Here is a 19,532-nt window from a genome sequence, read left to right as displayed (position 1 = left end):
AAATATAATGTTCATTTTCTAAATTTTTTTTATTACTTTTTTCTCTCTCTCCTTCCCCATCTCTCTCTCTCCACCAACTAACAGAATTTTAGAAAAAAAATTATAGTGGGTGATAAATGATAGAATTTGCAGTGGTGCTAATTGCAAAATATAAAAAAATAATAATTTATTATTATTTAGCTCAAAGATGCATAATCTAATATGAGAATTTTTCTTGATATGTAAAATAAATTTTCAAAAAATATGATTTTACATATGCATATAGAAAAATCAATGCTAATGCAGTTAAACAAGGACCCACTCTCGATGGGAGTACCATTATTCATATAAAAATGTGTCACTTAGACAAACAATTACTCAATAATATGATTCTTAGTATACAAGCTTTTAGTAAAAAAGTGAATCATATAATAATAAAATGATTTATATATACTTTTTCATGGTAAAGTCTACTTTATTTTTTACAAAACATCTCAATGATATTTATATATTTGAGATTTATACAAATTATTACTCGATACTTAAAATATGGTGCATCAACTAATAGAATAATGCTAAATATACTCATAGGGTGTGGAAGCTCCGGTGACACATCCAATTCCTTATTCCTTAAATGCGTACAAAGAAAAACTCATATTACAAAGTGAAAAACAGCTTTAGCAATTTATTACAAAAAGGGCATAGAATTGTCTCGTATTGCTTGTGTAAAGCTCGAGTCATACTACTCGTTCCGATCAGAGAGCTTATTAAGCTCGAGTCATACTACTTGCATATGTATTGCTTACATTAAGCTTATTAATGTAAAAGAGCCATTTTTCATGCAAACTTGATATCGGCAGGCAACAGGATGGATACACCAGAGTCCATTTTTGCAAGTATACAGCACTCTACAAGGTGGGAGGGATCCATATATAGCCATGTGTTTGAACATAACCAGCTTTTTCTAGCAGTTCATCTGCTGCTGCAGGACCTCGGCTCCCCGGTTTGTATGGAGCCGGCTTCATTTCTCCACCATCAATTCTGTGCAGAAGAGGTGTGAAGATCTCCCATGCCGCCTGATGGTTCACACAACCGTCAAATTTTGAGCTGACACATATTGTATTTAATGTACAATGTTCATACCCTCAACTCATCTCTGCGAACAAAATGCTGCTGATCACCTCTTACTCTGTAAAACAAAATTCTTCTTCTCAATGAGTAAGAAATCAATGGAACACCATGATATTAATTCTCAGAATTATCAGATACCAACAATATGGAAGGAAGGCAAGGATCATTCATACGTGTCAAGAATTAGACGTTCATAAGCCTCTGGGATTGTGACCCCTTGATAACGTTGCCTATACGACAAGTCTAATTCACTTTGGATAGTCAGCATCTCCAGTCCAGGCTTCTTGACCTGCATGAGAGACATTGTGAGAAATGGGTTTTCAGACAAAAGTAAAGTTACTTAATTAGACGCCATCAGCAATGCTTATGAGAGGATTCAAGTAAAAACAAGCTTAATGTTATATTACCAGAATTTTCTACGAATTTAAGTAACGTCAGGGAAAATTCTACAAAAGTATGATCTAAGTATGATTGCTACTAGAAAAACCCTGGAAAAAATACACAACGAAAATAATTCAATAGGCAAGCACATGCACACTGTTTTCTACTTTTCCTGATGCTCCACCAGGTCTCAACAAGAAGCACGTGAAAACATAGACAGGTACAGCTCAAACATTGTGGGACCAACAATTCTCACAATGATATTAGAATCAGAAACATACCGTAAGCTTCATGTACATGGCTTCTGAAGGCTGGAGGCGTATTACAAACTCATTTCTCCCCTGCTTTTTACCTGAATAAGAAGACAATGTTCAATAAATAGATAATAACTTTTAGGTGACCAAATATTCGATAAGACCATCAAGCATGATACAGATGCAGAGATAAGAGTGACGACAATACACAGATGCTGAATGGAAAGCCAACAAAGGAGTTAAGTGGCAGCAAGACCATATGGAGTTATATTGCAAGCAAGAAGACTAGAAGACTAATCATGGCAGAAACAGAAAATGTGCCATTCTGCACATTAACCAACGCTATAATCCTCACGGAAGTGTTCACTTGGGCAATAATCATGCTTTTTCTCACTTTTAACACCCAAAATTCTTCTGTGATTTTCATTAATGTACAAGTATAATCATAAGTAAAAGGTATGTCATCTATCAGTGAGAGTTTTTTTATAAATAGTTAAACATAGAAAATTGTAAGATGTATAAGGAACCAGGCAAAATCTTGAAGATAAGTCACACAGAATTCTCAAGGTAATGTGCCATACATTTGAATATATCACCAGGCACATCCTTAAATTGAACACGTATGTCTGCCTTTCTCGAATCCAATGCTTTCCCAGCCTTGAGTATAAATGGTACACCTGAATAATAAAATTCGCTTTGACTATGATAAGAGGTTGAACAAAATTATGCTCTAATTGATACCCAAATGAGGGTTCAGATATTATGTTTCACTCTACAATAAAAGAGTTTCAAAAGAAGATAAAAATAATTGTAAGTAGATAGTACCCTCCCATCTTTCATTGTTTATTCTCAGAATTACAGTTGCAAAAGTTGGAGTATTTGAGTTATCAGGAACTGTTGGATCATCCCTATAGCCTTCATATTGTCCAAGAACAACATCATCATCGTTAATTGGAAGAACTGATTGAAGAACCTGAGATTCAAGCAATAATCAGCAAACAATGTAAGAAGATATGTCTGGAACTCGCATAACTGAGAAGAAAAATTATATGGGGAAGAGTTTTATGTCAATTGTAAAACATTATTATTATTTTTTTTCTAAGGGAAAAAAGGCTTTCAAAACTCTTAGGTTCCTTTAGATCTACAGAGAGAGTTTTATTTTCTATGTTTATTTTCTACGGAGTTTGTTGAGTCTTACGGGCTTTAAGGAAGGTAAGTTTTCTGTTACCTATTTGGGTGTGCCATTGGTTTCCGGTAGATTGACAGCCCGGGTTTTTGAACCGTTAATTGATAAAGTGAGGAAAAAAGTTGACGGTTGGAAGATTAAGCTGTTATCGCCGGGTGGTAGATTGATTTTAGTCAAGCATGTTTTAAATAGTATGCCTATCCACTTAAGTGTGCCTTCCATATCGTTGTCTCGTATTAAAGCTTTGTTAGCTAATTTTTTTTGGGGAGAGACTGATGGTAAAAGAAAATATCATTGGAGGTCGTGGAGTAATATTTGTTTGCCTACTAGAGAAGGAGGGTTGGGCGTGAGAGACCTTAAAGAGGTTAAAAAATCACTCCATATGAAGTTTGCCTATCGTATTATGTCGTCCAATAATCTTTGGTCTGATTTTTTACGTGCCAAATACCTTTGTCATGGCCATTTTTCTACTTACAAGGCGAGACCGACTGATTCTAGATTCTGGAGATCGATCATAAAGATGCTACCGAAAGTTATGGATAATGTGACTGTCCTGGTGCGTGGTGGTAATGCTTCCTTTTGGTTTGATAGATGGTTGGCATTGGGCCCCCTTTTGATAAGGGTTGAAGATGTTGTTAATAACAGATTGCGTATTCAAGATTGTTGGTCCAATAATTTTTGGGATGAGGGCATTCTTAGGGAGCTGGTTGGTGAGGAGATTGTTGAGGAAATTTTACAGATGCCTACTAATGGTACCCAAGGTCCAGATTTGTTTGTGTGGAAACCTTCCGGTAATGGTAGTTCATACAGCTTGGGAGGTGGTGAGAAAAAGAGGTCAGGAATTACCATGGCATGATTGGTTCTAGCACCAGCTTCTTCCTAAACATATCTCTCTATGCTTGTGGAAAATTTGGGGATCGTTTGCCCGTGGATCTTCGCGTTTAAAGTAAAGGTGTGTCTATTGCCTCTGCGTGTGATTGTTGTGATCAGAGATGTATAGAAAATATCGACCATATTTTTTCTATGGGGGCCGTGGCTCTTGATGTCTAGTTTTATGCCAGTATTGCTTTGGGTATTCCTTGTAGGCACAGTTTACCATGGAGAAATAGAGTAGCTGCCTGGTTTTCTTATGCTAAAAAATCCTCTCTTAAAGGTACTCTCATTGGTTTAATTCCTTGTATTATCACTTAGTGCATTTGGAAGAGAAGATGTAAGGCTAGAATGGATGGTAAAGTATGATTCAGCTATGATTGTTTGGAGAAGTGTTCGGGTGTGGAGTAAATCATTGGCGAATAACATTAATTCATTTAGTAACTTATCCATGCACGATTTGAAGATTTTGGAAGAATTTAATTTTGAGAGGCTTCGTACTTCTATGAGACCTGGTAAAATTCTTAAATGGTCTAGGCCTCCTACGAGTTGGGTGAAGCTTAATTGCAACAGGAGTTGCAGAGGCAATCCTGGTAACTTGGGAGGGGGCGGCATTATTAGAGATTGGAATGGTATGGTTAAAGGGGCTTTTTCTGTTTATTATGGGATTGGTACGAATAATGGCACCGAAGTGAAAGCAATTTTGAATGGCATTAGACTATGCAAACGGCTCCATATGGTCAATGTGATTATTGAAAGTGATTCTCAAATTGTTGTTGATTGGCTTCACAACGGCAAATGTAGTTTATGGTATCTTTGGAATTTTTGGGAGGTTTTGCGAAAGGAGCTTGAGGGGATTAATTTTGTGGCTGCTAATAAATTTTGGGAAGGTAGCAATGCAACGGATTTCCTTGCTAGAGATGGGGAAATGGGGACGAATGTCACATATAATGGTAACCAAGATCTTCCCCGGTTTTTAAAAGGTATTGTGCGGCTGGATTTTTTAGGCCTCCCGTATTTTCGTCGTTAATTTGTGTTCTAGGCTTGTTTAGCTTGTTTCTATTCTTGTTTTTTCTAGGCTTGTTTAGATTTTTTTCATGTCTTGGTTTAGGCTTGTTAGTTTTTTTCTTGGTTTTTTATAGGCTTTGTTTAGATTGTTTGTCTTTTTGTTTCTTTTGTTTTGGTTTTGGTTGGTTTGTCTTTGGGAGGTTTTTTTATTTTCTTATATGTAAACTCCCTTATACTTGACTTGTAACCACAGTATTCCTCCGCCACAAGTGAGGGTTAATTAATAAATTTGGGACGGGGCCACTACCATATGGCTACCGGCTCTTTGAGGAAAAAAAAAGCCTATTATCATAAAGCAGTTTTAGGGAGACGGGCAGAAGGATGTGGAGGGTGGGAATCAACACATCTTTGTTTCTTAGTCTGTAAGAGAAGCTTCAGAGCATAAACATCCAAAAGATAATAACCGAAATAAACTCCCCCCTTTGCGGTGTAAGATACGTACTTTCACTTTCTCATCCCGAATATGCTCAGGTTTGAGAGAAACTGGCTTTTCCATGGCAACTAGGCAAAGAACCTGCACTTGGTAGATGAACAATGAGCAATATCAATATGCAAAAATTTATACACATTTCATCTTTCTGCCGATAGGCTGGGATAACAAACTCAAGAGGAAAGAATATATATATATATATATATTAACATTAAACTCTGAAGAAAGAACATTACAGTTGAAGATGTTGCTACAACACACACAAGATCCTCCAAATTCATGCAAGTATATTATCAAAAGAAGAAGCAACACAAATAACTAAGAAATACTAAAATTTAGGGTACAACAATAAAACAATAATTAAGGAATAATCAATCATGCTGAGATGGCATCTTTAAGGATACGAATCTACTTTCTCTTAATGCCAAGGTCTTACCTGCAACAGATGATTTTGAATGATATCACGAATAATCCTGTCAACACAATAAATTATTAGTTATTCTCCTTAATATATTTAACATATAAAACTAGGCAAGCACAAAATTAAAGTCATCTTAAATCAAACATAATTTAAACACCAAAACAATTTTTCATCTTTCAAAAAACAATCTTTTTGGATAAGTAATCTTTCAAAAAAAATCTGGAAATCATTCAAAAACTAACAAAAGACACATCTCACAGAAAGTTTCTTCCTAAACACATTTTGAATGAGCCCCACTATTTTTACAAGCCCCACTAACTTTCTCAAGTTAACCATATTTCTACAAGCCCCGCCTCTTTGACAAAACCCAAGAAAACTCATCTCAAAAACCCAATTTATTTCTATTAACTTCATTCCTGATATCCTCTATAATTGGCTCTGAATGGATTTAAATTTTATTCATAAACAGTATTTCCATATTGGGTTCCGAAAACGAGAAGTGCCTCCTTGGAAGATCAAGGCATTTTCTGCCTTAAAAGATTAGTTTTTCATCGGTCATGTGATATATTTTCCATTAAACAAATATGGCCTTAGAACTAAAATTTTAGGACCACCAATATCTCTTTTCTTTTTTCACTAGCATGTAAGTAGTGATTGAAAAATATTCAAATACATGTTTTTTTATACTTGGAATTGATATAGAAGTAATCAATTTTGAATATTAAAAATAAAATTTTAAAGAGGACAAGGAAATGATTGCTCATTTAAGCTCCTGCTCAAAGAACAAACTGAGGCACAAGCATTTATTGTGCATACCCATATTCATCAAAATATCCACCACGACCTTCGGTCCCAAAATCCTCCCTGAACACAATCTGCCAGAGAAGCATGCGAATAAGATACATATTGAACTTGGAAATACGAAAGTTACATTAAGGTGACAAATGGAAGTTACAACTTTATATATTGAGGTAACCACTGATTGGAGGAGAACAAGATATTGCCTGGACTTTATGACTAGTAATGTACTCTTGCAGCCTCACCTTAGGTGAGTAAATTTCAAACATTTTTTTATTAGTAATTCTTTTTTTATAAGTGGAAAAAAAAAATCATGTAAACAATGGGGAAGAATTTTTTTTCTTCGATAAGTAACTTTAAAATATGATCAGCAAAAGAAGGATTCTCACTTGTATATTGTCAATGTTGTCACGATTCCAAAGGGGCAAGAAGAAGCGATTTGCAAATCGAAGAACCAACTGCATATTTAAGATAAGAAGAGAAATAATCAGAGTCTTGAAACAAAATAAATAACTAAGGCCTATCTACATTTATTACCATATTCTGCACCAATTCCTTTCCCAAATAGTGGTCTATACGGTAAATTTGTGGTTCTTCAAATAACTCTCCAATCTGGGCACTGAGTTGCTCTGCAGATTCCAAATCTTTGCCAAAAGGCTTCTCAACAACAATCCTTGTCCATCCACCAAGATTGGCTGGAATAATTAGATGAACTCATTCAGAAAGGTCTGTGTCAGATACTCTATAAATCTAAATCTCATACAGGAATCCAAGATGCCCGATTCGACCAACTGTTTAGTTAAATCAACTTTAGCTAAGAGAACAACATTTTGCAGTTTTGTAAATGGCATGCAGGTTCAGCAAGATTACAACAAAGAATTAATTGAGACACTAACTAGGAATAGAAGGCCTAGTTTTCTTTTGCTGATGTCCAGGTATGTAAACAGAATTCGGGTATCTTTTAGACTTCTCCCTTGCCATCAGGGCAATGTTAGGAAAAAAAATACCAGTACTAAAATCTTTATAACTCCAACAACTCAGCAAAAAAGTTCCAAGAATCACCCTTAACAACAGAATGGCAACTTCTATGAGTGCTGTGTAATTATGCTATCAGATAGTGATCTTTCTGCTTTGACTAATGGCTAACCAGCTGAGCATCCTATCCTATCTTCTAAATTCTTCATCTTCAGCAACTCTCTAGAAGCATGTCAAATAAGGTATAGGAATGTACATATGAATCCAATTTATGTAGTTGTGTATTGTTTCAAAGAAACAATCTCCGTGCAAGATCTTTCAACAATGATGAATGAAACCACCCATCCAAACACGAATGACCAAAAATTAGTCGCCAGATTTTATAATAATTCCAGTTGCAAATTAAAATATGAGTTAAGAGAAACTTACATTTATTCGTGCAAAAATGCCTGATCATCCTGCAGACAGATGGATAAACTGATGGAGGAAGTGCCAGATAAAAAAGTCTCCGAGACGATCCCTCCACAGTATTTTTTGATAATTCCTGCTTTGAGATTTCCTTATCCAACAGCCGAAAGCCTTCCTCGGAATCATAAGATCCACTTACATATTTAACCTACAAAATAAAATGTACTTATGGGACTCTAGTCACACTACAGAAAGGATTCCAAAATAATGCTGGATAATGGTTGTGCTCACCAGTTGCAGAAACTTTCTTAAATTCTCCGAGTTCTCTGATGAAGCACTTTTTTCATTAATAAGATACCTGCAGTTTTATCACATCTAAATCAATCCATGCCATGTGCTATTCTGATAAACATTTGAAGACATAGTTTAAGTGAAAAATAACAAAAACAGTTTTTTTGGGAAAAAAATAGTCAAAAGGAAGTGAGCAGGCATAAGATAAGAATCAAAGAAACAAATATTCAAAAAGAGAAATGAAGGTGACAAAAATTGAGGTAATTTTGGTAGGTATCCTCTACCAAATATCAACCTTGCAAATAAGGTTTATTAATATGTAATTTATAAGAAATAAGTTCCAAGCAAGGGACCTCGCACCAAACATTGATATTATAAAATAGAAACTGACAGCAGAAGGCATCTCACCCACGTATGCGATTTCTTAGCTCGTCATCCGAAATCTTAGTCCTTGCATAGCCAAAAATGTGAACTTCATCGGGGGGTAGGAATCCCTGGGGACAATCATGTGCCTTTCAAAGTGAGTAACAAAGTTCACAGGTCCTAATAATAACCGGTAACTCTACTTCTTCTCTAGTCTTAAGAGACCGAAGATCATATTCTCATTTGTCTTTCATGAATAAGAAACTTCCATCAAAATAGATAGAATGCTAATATCAAAGCTGAAACCATCGTCTTAAAATATACTGACCAAACGAGAGAGGACAATCGTTATAATTATACATTTTAACAAAAATCATATAAAAATTAATACCGATAGATATAATTCACGAAAATAATACAAAGACTGTTAAACAAGAGTCTAACAAAACCTGCCGAAAGAGGTTGTAGAGTGCCGGGAAGGTCTTCTTCTTGGCGAGATCGCCAGAAGCACCGAGCACAACAATGGAGAGACACCCAGTTACGGGGACATTGTCAACATCTCTGAACGGCTCGTCTCTTGAAGTATCTCTTTTCTCAACGTGCCATGATCCTGATTCCATCTTCTAAAACCTGGACAAGAAAAAGCCAGCTACGTTACAATTTCTCATGATGCAGTCTGTATTAAGAAAAGTATAAGCTGTAAGCATAGTACAGAAAGTGGACACTGGTGGAAGGAGATACAAGGATTTCCCTGTACTTTCCAGAGCATGGAATAGAATGAGCCAACGGGGCAATCAATTTTCAGTGCATGGAATTGATCAGATTAGCCAAAAAATAAAGAAAAAAGGATTTCACCGATTTAGAACGCTTGCGTCTCGTTTGGTCGCTAGTAGAATTAGAAAACAACAGCCGTATGCTTCGAAATTACAAAACTGATCGTTGGAATAGAGCATATAGCGTAGTTCTCAAATTCAATTTTTCATAATATATTTCTTCTGAGTTTCTCGAGAACCAAACAGATGGAAAAGTAAAAACTAATACTGTTTCACTCTCTATATGGATCTCAACATCCACAAAAACGCGTAAACAGGGGGATCGAAACACGGAAATCAAAATCATGGAAAAGACCGATTTGAAAGCTCTGAACAGAACTAGAAATTCCGTAACAACATGAAATGAAATGCGAAAAAGAATCAGGTGAAGGGATGTAGAAACGAGACCGCGGAGCTAACAGATATTGAAGCACAAATACCTTTTGATGCAAAGTTTGGAGTGGAAAATTTGAGGTAGTAATGGATGGTGGGCTCTGAGCTTCTATTTCTTTTATTTATGGTTTAGATCTCTGGGTCTTGGATAGAGAAAATATGTCACTCCTCTCGTTACAATTTTTTAAAATTTTCAGCCCAGTTATCAGCCGCCAAGCTCTGTCTGCCTAAGCTCTCCTATTTCTCCCCCACATATGACGGATCAAGTTCGTTGCATTTTCTTTAGGACAACTATTTTGTCGGCCAAGCTCTGTCTGCCTAAGCTCTCCTATCCACACATGACGGATCAAGTTCGTTGGATTTTCTTTACGACAACTTGATTATTAAATTTTACATTTTTATTATAATTATTTTAACTTTTTTTTTTCGAGAACCATTAATTTTTTTATACAAAAAGATAATAATATCGAAATCTAGATATCTAAAAGAATAAATATAGATAGAAATTATTATTGAGAGTATTTATTTTATATACATAATATGGTATCATATAGACCACACATCTCTTCAAATGAGTATTAGAAATAATCAACTAAAAATAGTCACAAAATAAATACAAAATATACATTTTTATAATAACTTCTCTCTAATATTACTCTTTCTAAAATTCTGAATGCAGATGAAATATCAATAATAATAATAACATTAATCTTTATCGTCGGAAGGTTGAAATGATAGAATTTCAAGGCAACAAAAAAAACATAAATATTATTGTTGGAGATTTTAATAAGCTTATAACTGTGGGTAGACTTCTTCCACTTGAACGGTTTGCCAGTTTATTCGAGATTTCCGTATATTTTTGTAAATATCTTCGGTTAAAAAATTTAATAAAAATAAATTTATAAATTAAAGTAATTTGATGTAATAAATTAAATTAAAAAATTTTTTATTATAAAATAAAAATAATATATTATATTAATTTATAAATTTATTTTTATAAAATCTGCACTTCTATATTTTTGACAATGTGGTCTACAAGAAATTGACTTTTATTCAAGAAATATCATATATTGTAACAACAACAAAATATTTACAAATTTTCGTTTGAAGGATATATTCTTTGGCTGTATTGATATGAGATAGATTTAATTTATAAGATAATTTAAAATTAGAGAAATTATATTTATAGTACGAAAGTGTCGTGTATTTAAAAAAAATAAATAAATATAAAATTCACATAAAAATTTATTTTTTAATAATAAAGCTCATTTTATTTCAAAAGAATTGTGTCATATTTGTAAACTCAATAATTCTACTTAGCATTTTCATACACCACATACTATATATATGTATTTTTCCATAATAAGTATTTGATGTATAGATGATGAGCAGAATAATTTAACTATTTTAATAAGAATAAAATAAAATATTTAAAATATATTATGGGGGATGATGGCATCCCTTTGTAAACTATATCCGGTAACAGTCCTCCAAAGTTAAGCCGGATAGTAAGGTTATTTTATCTCATCTCATTATTACAGATTTTTTTAATTTTCATATAAAATATAATAAATAATTCAACTTTTTAAAATTTTAAAATAATAATAGTATTAAAAAATAATATTTTATTAAACTTTTAATTTTCATCTAAAATTATCTAATCTCATTAAACTAAATAGTAACTTATGTCTGGTTTGTTTTCATAAAACTTTTCAATTTATCTCATTTAATTATTATAATTTTTTAAAATTTTTACATAAAATAAAATAATAAATTATAAAATAATAAAAATAATAAAAAATATATTTTAATAATATTTTATTTAATTCTTAATTTTCACGTAAATTCATCTCGTCTATCAAAATCAACTAGATCGACCGACATAAGACTGCGAAAATAAACGAGATCGACCGACATAAGTGTCGGGTAGACCGGTTTCATAGAAACCCAAACTTTGTACCATTAGCTCCACCAATCACCACAAGCAACGTCACCAATCTGGGGTCAACCTGTCCACCCACTGTCCAATAATGGCTACAGACAGCATAAAGGAAAGGGAAAAGAAAGTAAGAACAAACTTTATCATAAAAATATATTATCATGTTTCCTATATTGAATGGATGTCACGAACGGAGTGATGCTCTTTGGATGTATTGCTTTTATCAACTTTAATTATAGGTAATGTTTGGATGCAACTATCTCAAAATTTTGAAAATAATAGTGAAATAAGTGAATATATTTTATTAAATTTTTAAAAAAGAGAGTGATAAAAAATTAAATAAAAATATTTTTTAAAAATAAAGATTGTATTAGAATTTGTAAAAGTAAATAAATAAAATTAAAAAAATATCTCAACATAAAATTTGTTAATATAATTTTTGTTTTAAAGTTAATAAAAGTTGTATTGATTTTTATGTTTGAATAATTATTAGTTGAAAAAATTTAAAATTTAAATATTTTGATGTTCAAATGATATTTAATAGTAAAATTACGAAATTTTTTTTAAAAGCTCGTATTTGCCAAACATGGCCATGTAACCATGTTTAGTTATAGCTGGAACGCACTAATGATGGCTATTAGAAGATAAACGTTTACCTTTATTGTCAAATAATGGTACGGAATCACATTTTATAATGTGATAGAATTATAGAATGATGTGTTAGCATGTTCGACAGTCCTACACACATATCTATTAAAAAAATAATAAAAAAATAAAAAATAAAAAAAATATGTAATATAAGACTGTTGAATATAATTTTTCATAAAATGATATACATATAAAATAAGTTTTATAATATTTATTTGAGCATTTAATACCATCTGGCAGATTCACAAGGATCCACTGTCAATCATATAGTTATTACTAATATCAGTTTGTCTTTTTCACCAAATAAACATTATTAGTTTGGACAAGAATATATAAATCAAACGAAAAAAAAATTATCAGTATTTACTATCGATATTAAGCATTTTAACTACTTATGAAACATAATTTCACATTTTTATATGAGTAACGTTATAAATGTAACATTAAAATAAGAACTACTTAAACCAATAGTGATGGGTTGCATCTGTCAAGAGCTCCATACCATATTATAAAGAGAACTGCTTCATAATGATTGGACTAGTTTTTTCACAAAAACAATCATTCATTCATCTCAAGTCACGTAGGATAAAATATTATAAGAGAAATACACCTCATCACAGACAATCACCTCGTACATAATAGCCTCATCTTCCTCAGTACCGTTCTCTACTTTCTCTTCCTCGCTGATCTCTCTGCCCTCAATCCAACGCCGACACAAGCATCTCAGTTCGACGCATATCTATCGCCAATCTCTCCCATATCCGTCAGTCATCTCCATCAAAACCCAATCAAACCAAAATCCACCCACAATCAAACCATAATCTATTCAAAATCACAGTGAAAATCATCTCAAACCCACAATCTCGAGTTGAGCATTGACTTCGGGCCCCATACTCACCTCCTCCAAAATCTCACTCACCGGGTGGAGGGGGCGGGGGTCGAGGCTTGGGATGGACGTAACTGCTGTATTAAGTCTCAAGGCTCTTGTCGTGACAGGCGGAGGGCTCGACGTAGGAGATGTACTAGGGGCGATCATAGTCGAAGTCATCGGAAGGCTTGGAGGAGGAGAGAGGGTAGAGCAGGTCTCATCAAACGGCGGGAGAGGCCGGCCATAGATGAGCACGATGTCGTAACCGCTCTCGTACAGTGTGAGGGATGAAGGGGGTGGTGCGAGGGACGAAGGCCTATGCGAGGATTTATGTTTGAAATCAATTTTTTATGTTTGCTGGTTTAGGATAGATATGATGGAAGGCATACGTGTAATTGTATAAGTAGCAATCTATTTTTGTGTGAAAACCAGCCGAACAGACACTAAGGATTTCTCTATTATAAAATATTCAGCCAATGAAACATCCACAGGATCATATCCATATCCCTTCCGTAAAGCACATGGTGTCAGTTCGTCACGTGTAAGTCTGTACGGATTGGAGTTTTTTCCCTCGCCGACAATGCACACCACACACTTGATCTGGCGAATGAATAATAATATTGTGCCTTTTCAATTTATATGCTCTTTTTAATTGCAAATGTATTTAATTTTTTTATTTTATTTAATAGTTAAGAAAGTAACTAATAATATATTTATAATTTTCTTTTCTTTTTTAAAAATATTTAAATATATTAAAAAAATATTTAACAAAAAAAAAATACCGACAACAAAATAGTACCGCTCTTTGGTGAATTATGTTTAGAATAACAACTAATTTTAAAATTAGTTAAAATGGGCCACAAAAAGAAAAAAGAAGAGTCCAAACGTTAAACCCGAATTCTGTCGTTTTATCGCCTCATGGCACAATGTGCCTGTGTAAACCCAATAGGCCCAATCAGTCCAAGAATTGGAGAGCCTGAACTTGTCACCACGGGTTATCATCTCAACATAAAAGTTACATATTTAAAGAGAATGAATCACAATCAGAGTTAAAAAAAAAAGGTTGTTTTAAAACTATCCTTATTTATATTGCTAACATATCATGACAAGTCACGTCATACTTTGACGGAAAGCATTGCCAGCATTGAAAAGAAACAGAAACCCATTTAAAAGGTGAGATGAAAAAGAAAATATCCAGCCAGGTTCTTTCCAACGGACCGAGGCATCGTACATATTTCAACTTTGGCACAACACAAACCTTCACGAAACATAAGGGAGATATCAATATGTCACGACTGTCGGGGTTACTTGTTTGAGGTTGCCTGCAAGAACAAAACCGATACCCGTAGTTAGTATAATGAGATGAGATGAGCATCAATTAAAAATTGGAAGAAAAGGTTCAAACAGGAACAAGGACCTGACCTCCAGAGTCGGCGTAATCACATTCTCAGCCACTTGGGCTTAACAGGTTTTTTCCCTGCAGCTTTTTGTTCTTGAACGACAGGGGCGGGTGTTACTGGTACAGGTTCTGGTGCAGACTGAACAGCCTCTGCCTGCTGGCTCTGCTCAGTACTAAAGTCCAAATCTTTCAAAGACATGATCTCTTCCTGAAGGAAGGGAGCTGAATTTGCATCTGTAGAATCATCACCTGATGATGGCATAAGAAAAATATAGAATTAGTTTTCGTTATTACATAAACCAAAGTCTAACAACAGAATAAAAGAGGGAGGGTGAGGGTCGAATTCTTTATGAATGATGCAAATCAAAGTTTTGGTATCGGACCACGTAGAGTTTAACTTAAAAGAACTTCACTTCCTTTTGAGTAGTTCTCGATCACCAAGCACCCAATTTGCAGAATTCACATGAAATCATTAAACAAAAAAAAGAAAATATTTTTTTTTTGGATAAGCCATAAATAGTGTGAAATAGTATTAAATGGCCAAGAAGAAATTATAATTAGTCATGATGAATAAGCCAACAAAATACTTCAATTGAATTGTGGCACCCAAAATCATTACTAACCTTCCCGTAGATCATAAGAAAAATACACAATTGCTCCGGGAACAAAGCCAGCATTGTAAAAATCTTGTGGCATGTCTGTTATCTGCTTCTTAGGAGGAGCAGTATCTGCAACATAACCAAGTTTTGCATTTTGATTTTTACCTTTAGAAATCCTTATTGAAATCAGCTTTTCAGATAATTTTTACAAAAAATATCCAATCTAATGCAGGTAAGGAATATTTTAAATTTGATAGGTATACATATATAGAATGGCAGTTCTGGTCGAGTAACCACTTTCTTGAGAAGATCGACCAAGCTCTGAATTGTTTCTGATGCATGAAATGTGACCTCTAATGTGTGATGATCAGGAAAGCGAACCCTAATGACAGCCTGCATGCGTGAGCAGATAAATTCATCAATAAGTTTACATTTACATCATACCATGCATGCCTATCAAATTAAAAAGAAGAAAAGAAAAAAAAGAAAAAGAGTCTTAACAAGAAAGGTTCATGAAGCACCTTTGTTATTTTTGGCTTGCGAGCCGCTTCTTCTGCTTCTCGAATTTTTCGTGTCTTCAAGAATTTATCTGTAAACTATTCCATTAACACCTTAGAAGAAGTATTCAACATCATACACACACGCACCTGCATTCTTGTACCGATAAGTGTACAGGGGTATGTGTTTTGCAGTGGGATTCTATTGAACTTCTCATATTGTCCAACTTTTTCTCAGGAAACATAAACAGTATGAACATATGTATATGTAAACAAGACTTCCAAGAAATATAAGAGCAGAAGAGACTTCCCATTCCTTGCTTATATTCCTGACATGCCATGAGATATAAGTACCAAAACTCATAACGCAAAGTCAAGTATCAACCAAACAATTTATATTTTTTTTTGACAAGCCACCAAGCCATACCATAAAGTAGAATTTACAATTTACAATCACATTTTCTTTTCAAGACCTTCAGCAAGTGTTTAAAATGATTCAATAAAAGAACCATCTCATCTTTTAAAATAGGGGCATCCTCAACATTTACCTTCCTTTTTAGAAGCTGAAATTCGATAATAATCCTCAGCAGTAAACTCATAGAAGTCATCTGTCTCCTCTGCTGTACAACATAAAAAATAAGTACTGATTAAAATAAAGAGACCATTATAAGGGATGCGAAAAGAAAAAATTGTAGGTGTTCCAAAGCTTAACAGGACAGGTAGGGAACTTTTGAGACTGAGTGGATATTGTGGCCTACGGTAGAAGGCACCAAAGTTGAAATGATGCTGCATACCACTATTGGACACTTCATGTGATGATGGAGAAGCTGCTGATGTTTCGAACACACGGATTTCTCGTCCAAATTTTTCTTTAATAGCTGCAAACTTCGCCTGACATCATTGAAAATATATATATGTATACATCAACATAACATCACACATGTAGAGTATGTCAGAAACCATGTGACACTGAAATGACATAGTCTTGGTTGAGATTAACAATGATTGAAGGAAAATGCTAATTGTACTTAAGAACAACTTGTGCAAAATTTATTTCTCCATGTGTCAATTATTGATATGCTGAAAATTGTGAAATTTGAATTAAAAAAAAAACTAACAAATTGATTTTTGTACGTAAAATTGTAAGTATATGTAGCACTACTCATGATTGAAATGCAATCTTTTAAACATTCATCTATCAATTTCATAATGGCAGTACCATCATTGACAGAGAAAGTGGTTGGTAACTAAAAAAGGGGGCTTAATTGGGAGATAAGTCCATAGCCTCTTTTTTGGATTGGTAACTAACTCACTCACTCCTATGGGACACGACCCAACACCTCATCCATCCCGAGATAAGTCCATAACCTTTCATATCAAGCCGACAAAATATTCAAATTCTCTTCTAGAACACCCCCAATAACTATTTAGCTTCTTTAAGGTGAGAAATCAACTTCTTTCTTCAACAGTTCGAGAAGACAACATGAATAATGTTAATTTATTTGTCACTAAACACATAAGACCAAGTTAATGAGGCTTGCTTAAACTTGGAGCTCAGGAATGTCCCGATATTGTAAATTGTAAACTTGGTATGTTACCAAGGTGCGAGCTTTTCATAGATACACATTACAATGCTCATTGTTCGTCAACTATAGTTCACAATATCTTCAATCAATCTAATTATTATTCATTGTCTTCCATCATGAAATCCTATCTTGTGCCACTCAATTATGTTTTTCCAAAATCAAGTTTGATATCAACTGTATATTCAAGAACCGGACATGAGGAAATATAAATTGAATCAAACTTACCCAAAATTTAAAGCATAAAATAAAACCCACAATTGAATGATCAGCACACGAAATCCACGGCTACAATCTTCCATTGTTCAACAATTAGAGTAAACCAGACTATCTTTAGAAAAAAACCAGATGGACCCACCATAAAAAACAAACTCTTGAACCAGTACGTAGAAACAACGTTCGTGAATTAAATATGCCAGGAAGTTAGAGTTTTGAAAGAAAAAGACCTTGGCCGCTTCAACCTCCATGGGATCAACGCTCGCGAGTCTTCTTCTCTTCAAAGGTAGTGGAACAGGAGCATCAAGAAACATTAGAGAACAAAAGATAGCGAATCTTGTTTATGCCTTACTTTTCCAACCCATCCCAGACTGGAATTCCTTTCCTCTTTTTTCAAGTAAGCGCTTACACGTGATAAGTGCAAGTGCACAAGGTCCCCAACAATGGGCCGGCCTTTGCTGTCCAGTGTCCAGCCTCACGCGCACAAGCTCACCAAATATGGGCCGCTATAGACTGTTGCTATGTTATTGGGCCTGGTACTCGGAAATAAAACCTGGGCTCGACATTAAGATTAAGACTTCGTTTATTTTCAGAATTAATCATTATAATTTTTAAAATTTTTAATATAAAATAAAATAAATAATTTAACGTTTTCAAATTCTAAAATAAAATAATATTAAAAAATATATTTTAAGAATACTTTATTCAACTTTTTAACTTTAATCTCATCTCATATCTGAAAACAAACTAGCCAAAGATCAACAAATTTAAATTAAACCTTTTAATACAGTTAAAACAACTTATCATTGTTAATAAGTTGGTCTTTTACAATGGAAGAATGGAAGAAAGGGCACCTTTACAGGAAGAAGAAAAAAAAGTGGAAAAGCATTGCGCGCACACAATGAAAAGACGTTCAACCCAGGCACAACAAAGAGAGAGTTGGCTCACACCAGCTTTGTGCATTATTATGGTGGATGAAGCAGCAATCAAAGGGAGGCAAACTCAGTGACAACCACTTCGACAATCAACAGCCACACGTGGCACTACCACTGACCAATCCTCGCCCACATAGCATTTTAATTTACTCATCCTGTTGCCTTTTGAATATATATATATATATTGAAGAGATAATTGGCATCCAAGCTAAGCAACAGATACAATTCAAAATCTGGCTTTGCAATCATCATGTATATTAATAAGAAAATCTATTTATAGATCTACTGGGACCGATAGTGAATCGATAGTTTTTTTTTTCTTTTCTTTCAAGTATTTTTATTACATTTTTAAATACTTTTTTTTTTATAAAAAATACATAAATTAAATAATATATACTTTCTTAATCACTAAATAATAAAATATAAATATAAAATATAAAAAATCATCAGTCAAACCACCGATAGACCATCGGTTCAATAAGCATTTCCCAGCCCATAGCAAAATCCTAATTCAAGCATATTTTTTTAACCAAAAGTAGTAACCATCTCAATATCTCAAAGGTGACATCTGGATTCAAATCTCCCTAAGGAGATAAAAAATTGGATAAAATTTTTGGGGGAAATTTATTTTTGGAGATTTAAAAAAAATGATTTTTGTGTTTTTTCCAAAAAGATTTTTTTTTTCTAAAGTTTCCAAAAAGATTTAGACAAATCATTAATATTTTATTTTAAATTTAAAATATTTTTAGAGTGAAAGTTGAATATTTGTTTTGTTTCAAAGAGCAATACTATACAATTTTTCAAATTTTCACACGTCATATATTTATAAAATTTTAAATTTTTAAATTTTTTTTTAGTTTAATTTTTTAAATTAAATTAATTTTTTTATTTATTATTTATATATTAAATATTTGATAAAAAAATTAATAAAATATAAAAAAAAATGTGGTGCATAAAATTTATGTAAATAGTAAAAAGTTGTATAAATTTTTCTTATTTCAAATAATACAAAATTAAAGGTGACCGTGGCTTTTCGACCAGGCCTGCCGGCTACAGTTCCACCGGGGCACGGTAGCAGTGGCCCCACC

At 33.6% G+C, this 19,532-nt stretch overlaps 2 protein-coding genes across 7 annotated transcripts; both read right to left on the bottom strand.

Moving 5' to 3' along the window:
* Positions 1 to 572: 572 nt before the first annotated feature.
* Positions 573 to 10,133, bottom strand: LOC109019736 (glucose-6-phosphate 1-dehydrogenase, cytoplasmic isoform). Of its 3 annotated transcripts, none has more exons than XM_019002088.2 (16): positions 9,808 to 10,133; positions 9,005 to 9,185; positions 8,601 to 8,686; positions 8,193 to 8,259; positions 7,923 to 8,109; positions 7,056 to 7,213; positions 6,908 to 6,976; positions 6,537 to 6,595; positions 5,736 to 5,772; positions 5,312 to 5,383; positions 2,571 to 2,718; positions 2,327 to 2,422; positions 1,773 to 1,843; positions 1,284 to 1,399; positions 1,123 to 1,168; positions 573 to 1,055 (listed from the first exon to the last, which is right to left on the bottom strand). In XM_019002088.2, exons 2-16 carry the CDS (start codon positions 9,173 to 9,175, stop codon positions 888 to 890), a joined length of 1,551 nt encoding a protein of 516 aa, XP_018857633.2. In that variant the 5' UTR covers positions 9,176 to 9,185; positions 9,808 to 10,133; the 3' UTR covers positions 573 to 887. The 3 variants fall into 3 exon arrangements, with proteins under 3 accessions (XP_018857633.2, XP_018857635.2, XP_018857634.2); XM_019002090.2 differs by having other exon boundaries at positions 5,312 to 5,388; positions 5,741 to 5,772; XM_019002089.2 differs by lacking the exon at positions 9,808 to 10,133 and adding an exon at positions 9,411 to 9,591.
* Positions 10,134 to 14,210: 4,077 nt separating this feature from the next.
* LOC109019743 (plant UBX domain-containing protein 1-like) lies at positions 14,211 to 17,885 on the bottom strand. Of its 4 annotated transcripts, none has more exons than XM_019002100.2 (8): positions 17,740 to 17,885; positions 16,505 to 16,601; positions 16,259 to 16,330; positions 15,735 to 15,802; positions 15,477 to 15,606; positions 15,238 to 15,342; positions 14,638 to 14,863; positions 14,211 to 14,537 (listed from the first exon to the last, which is right to left on the bottom strand). In XM_019002100.2, the coding sequence occupies exons 1-7, from the start codon at positions 17,821 to 17,823 to the stop codon at positions 14,655 to 14,657; spliced, it is 765 nt and encodes a 254-aa protein (XP_018857645.1). In that variant the 5' UTR covers positions 17,824 to 17,885; the 3' UTR covers positions 14,211 to 14,537; positions 14,638 to 14,654. The 4 variants fall into 4 exon arrangements, with proteins under 4 accessions (XP_018857645.1, XP_018857647.1, XP_018857650.1 ...); XM_019002102.2 differs by having other exon boundaries at positions 16,259 to 16,327; XM_019002105.2 differs by lacking the exon at positions 17,740 to 17,885 and adding an exon at positions 17,522 to 17,660 and having other exon boundaries at positions 15,735 to 15,809; positions 16,259 to 16,327.
* Between the last annotated feature and the right edge of the window lie 1,647 nt (positions 17,886 to 19,532).

This window comes from Juglans regia, chromosome 1 (genome assembly GCF_001411555.2).
Source record: "Juglans regia cultivar Chandler chromosome 1, Walnut 2.0, whole genome shotgun sequence".
NCBI classification, from domain to species: domain Eukaryota; kingdom Viridiplantae; phylum Streptophyta; class Magnoliopsida; order Fagales; family Juglandaceae; genus Juglans; species Juglans regia.
The sequence above is the reverse complement of the archived record's forward strand: the minus strand, read 5'-3'. Positions and strand labels throughout refer to the sequence as shown.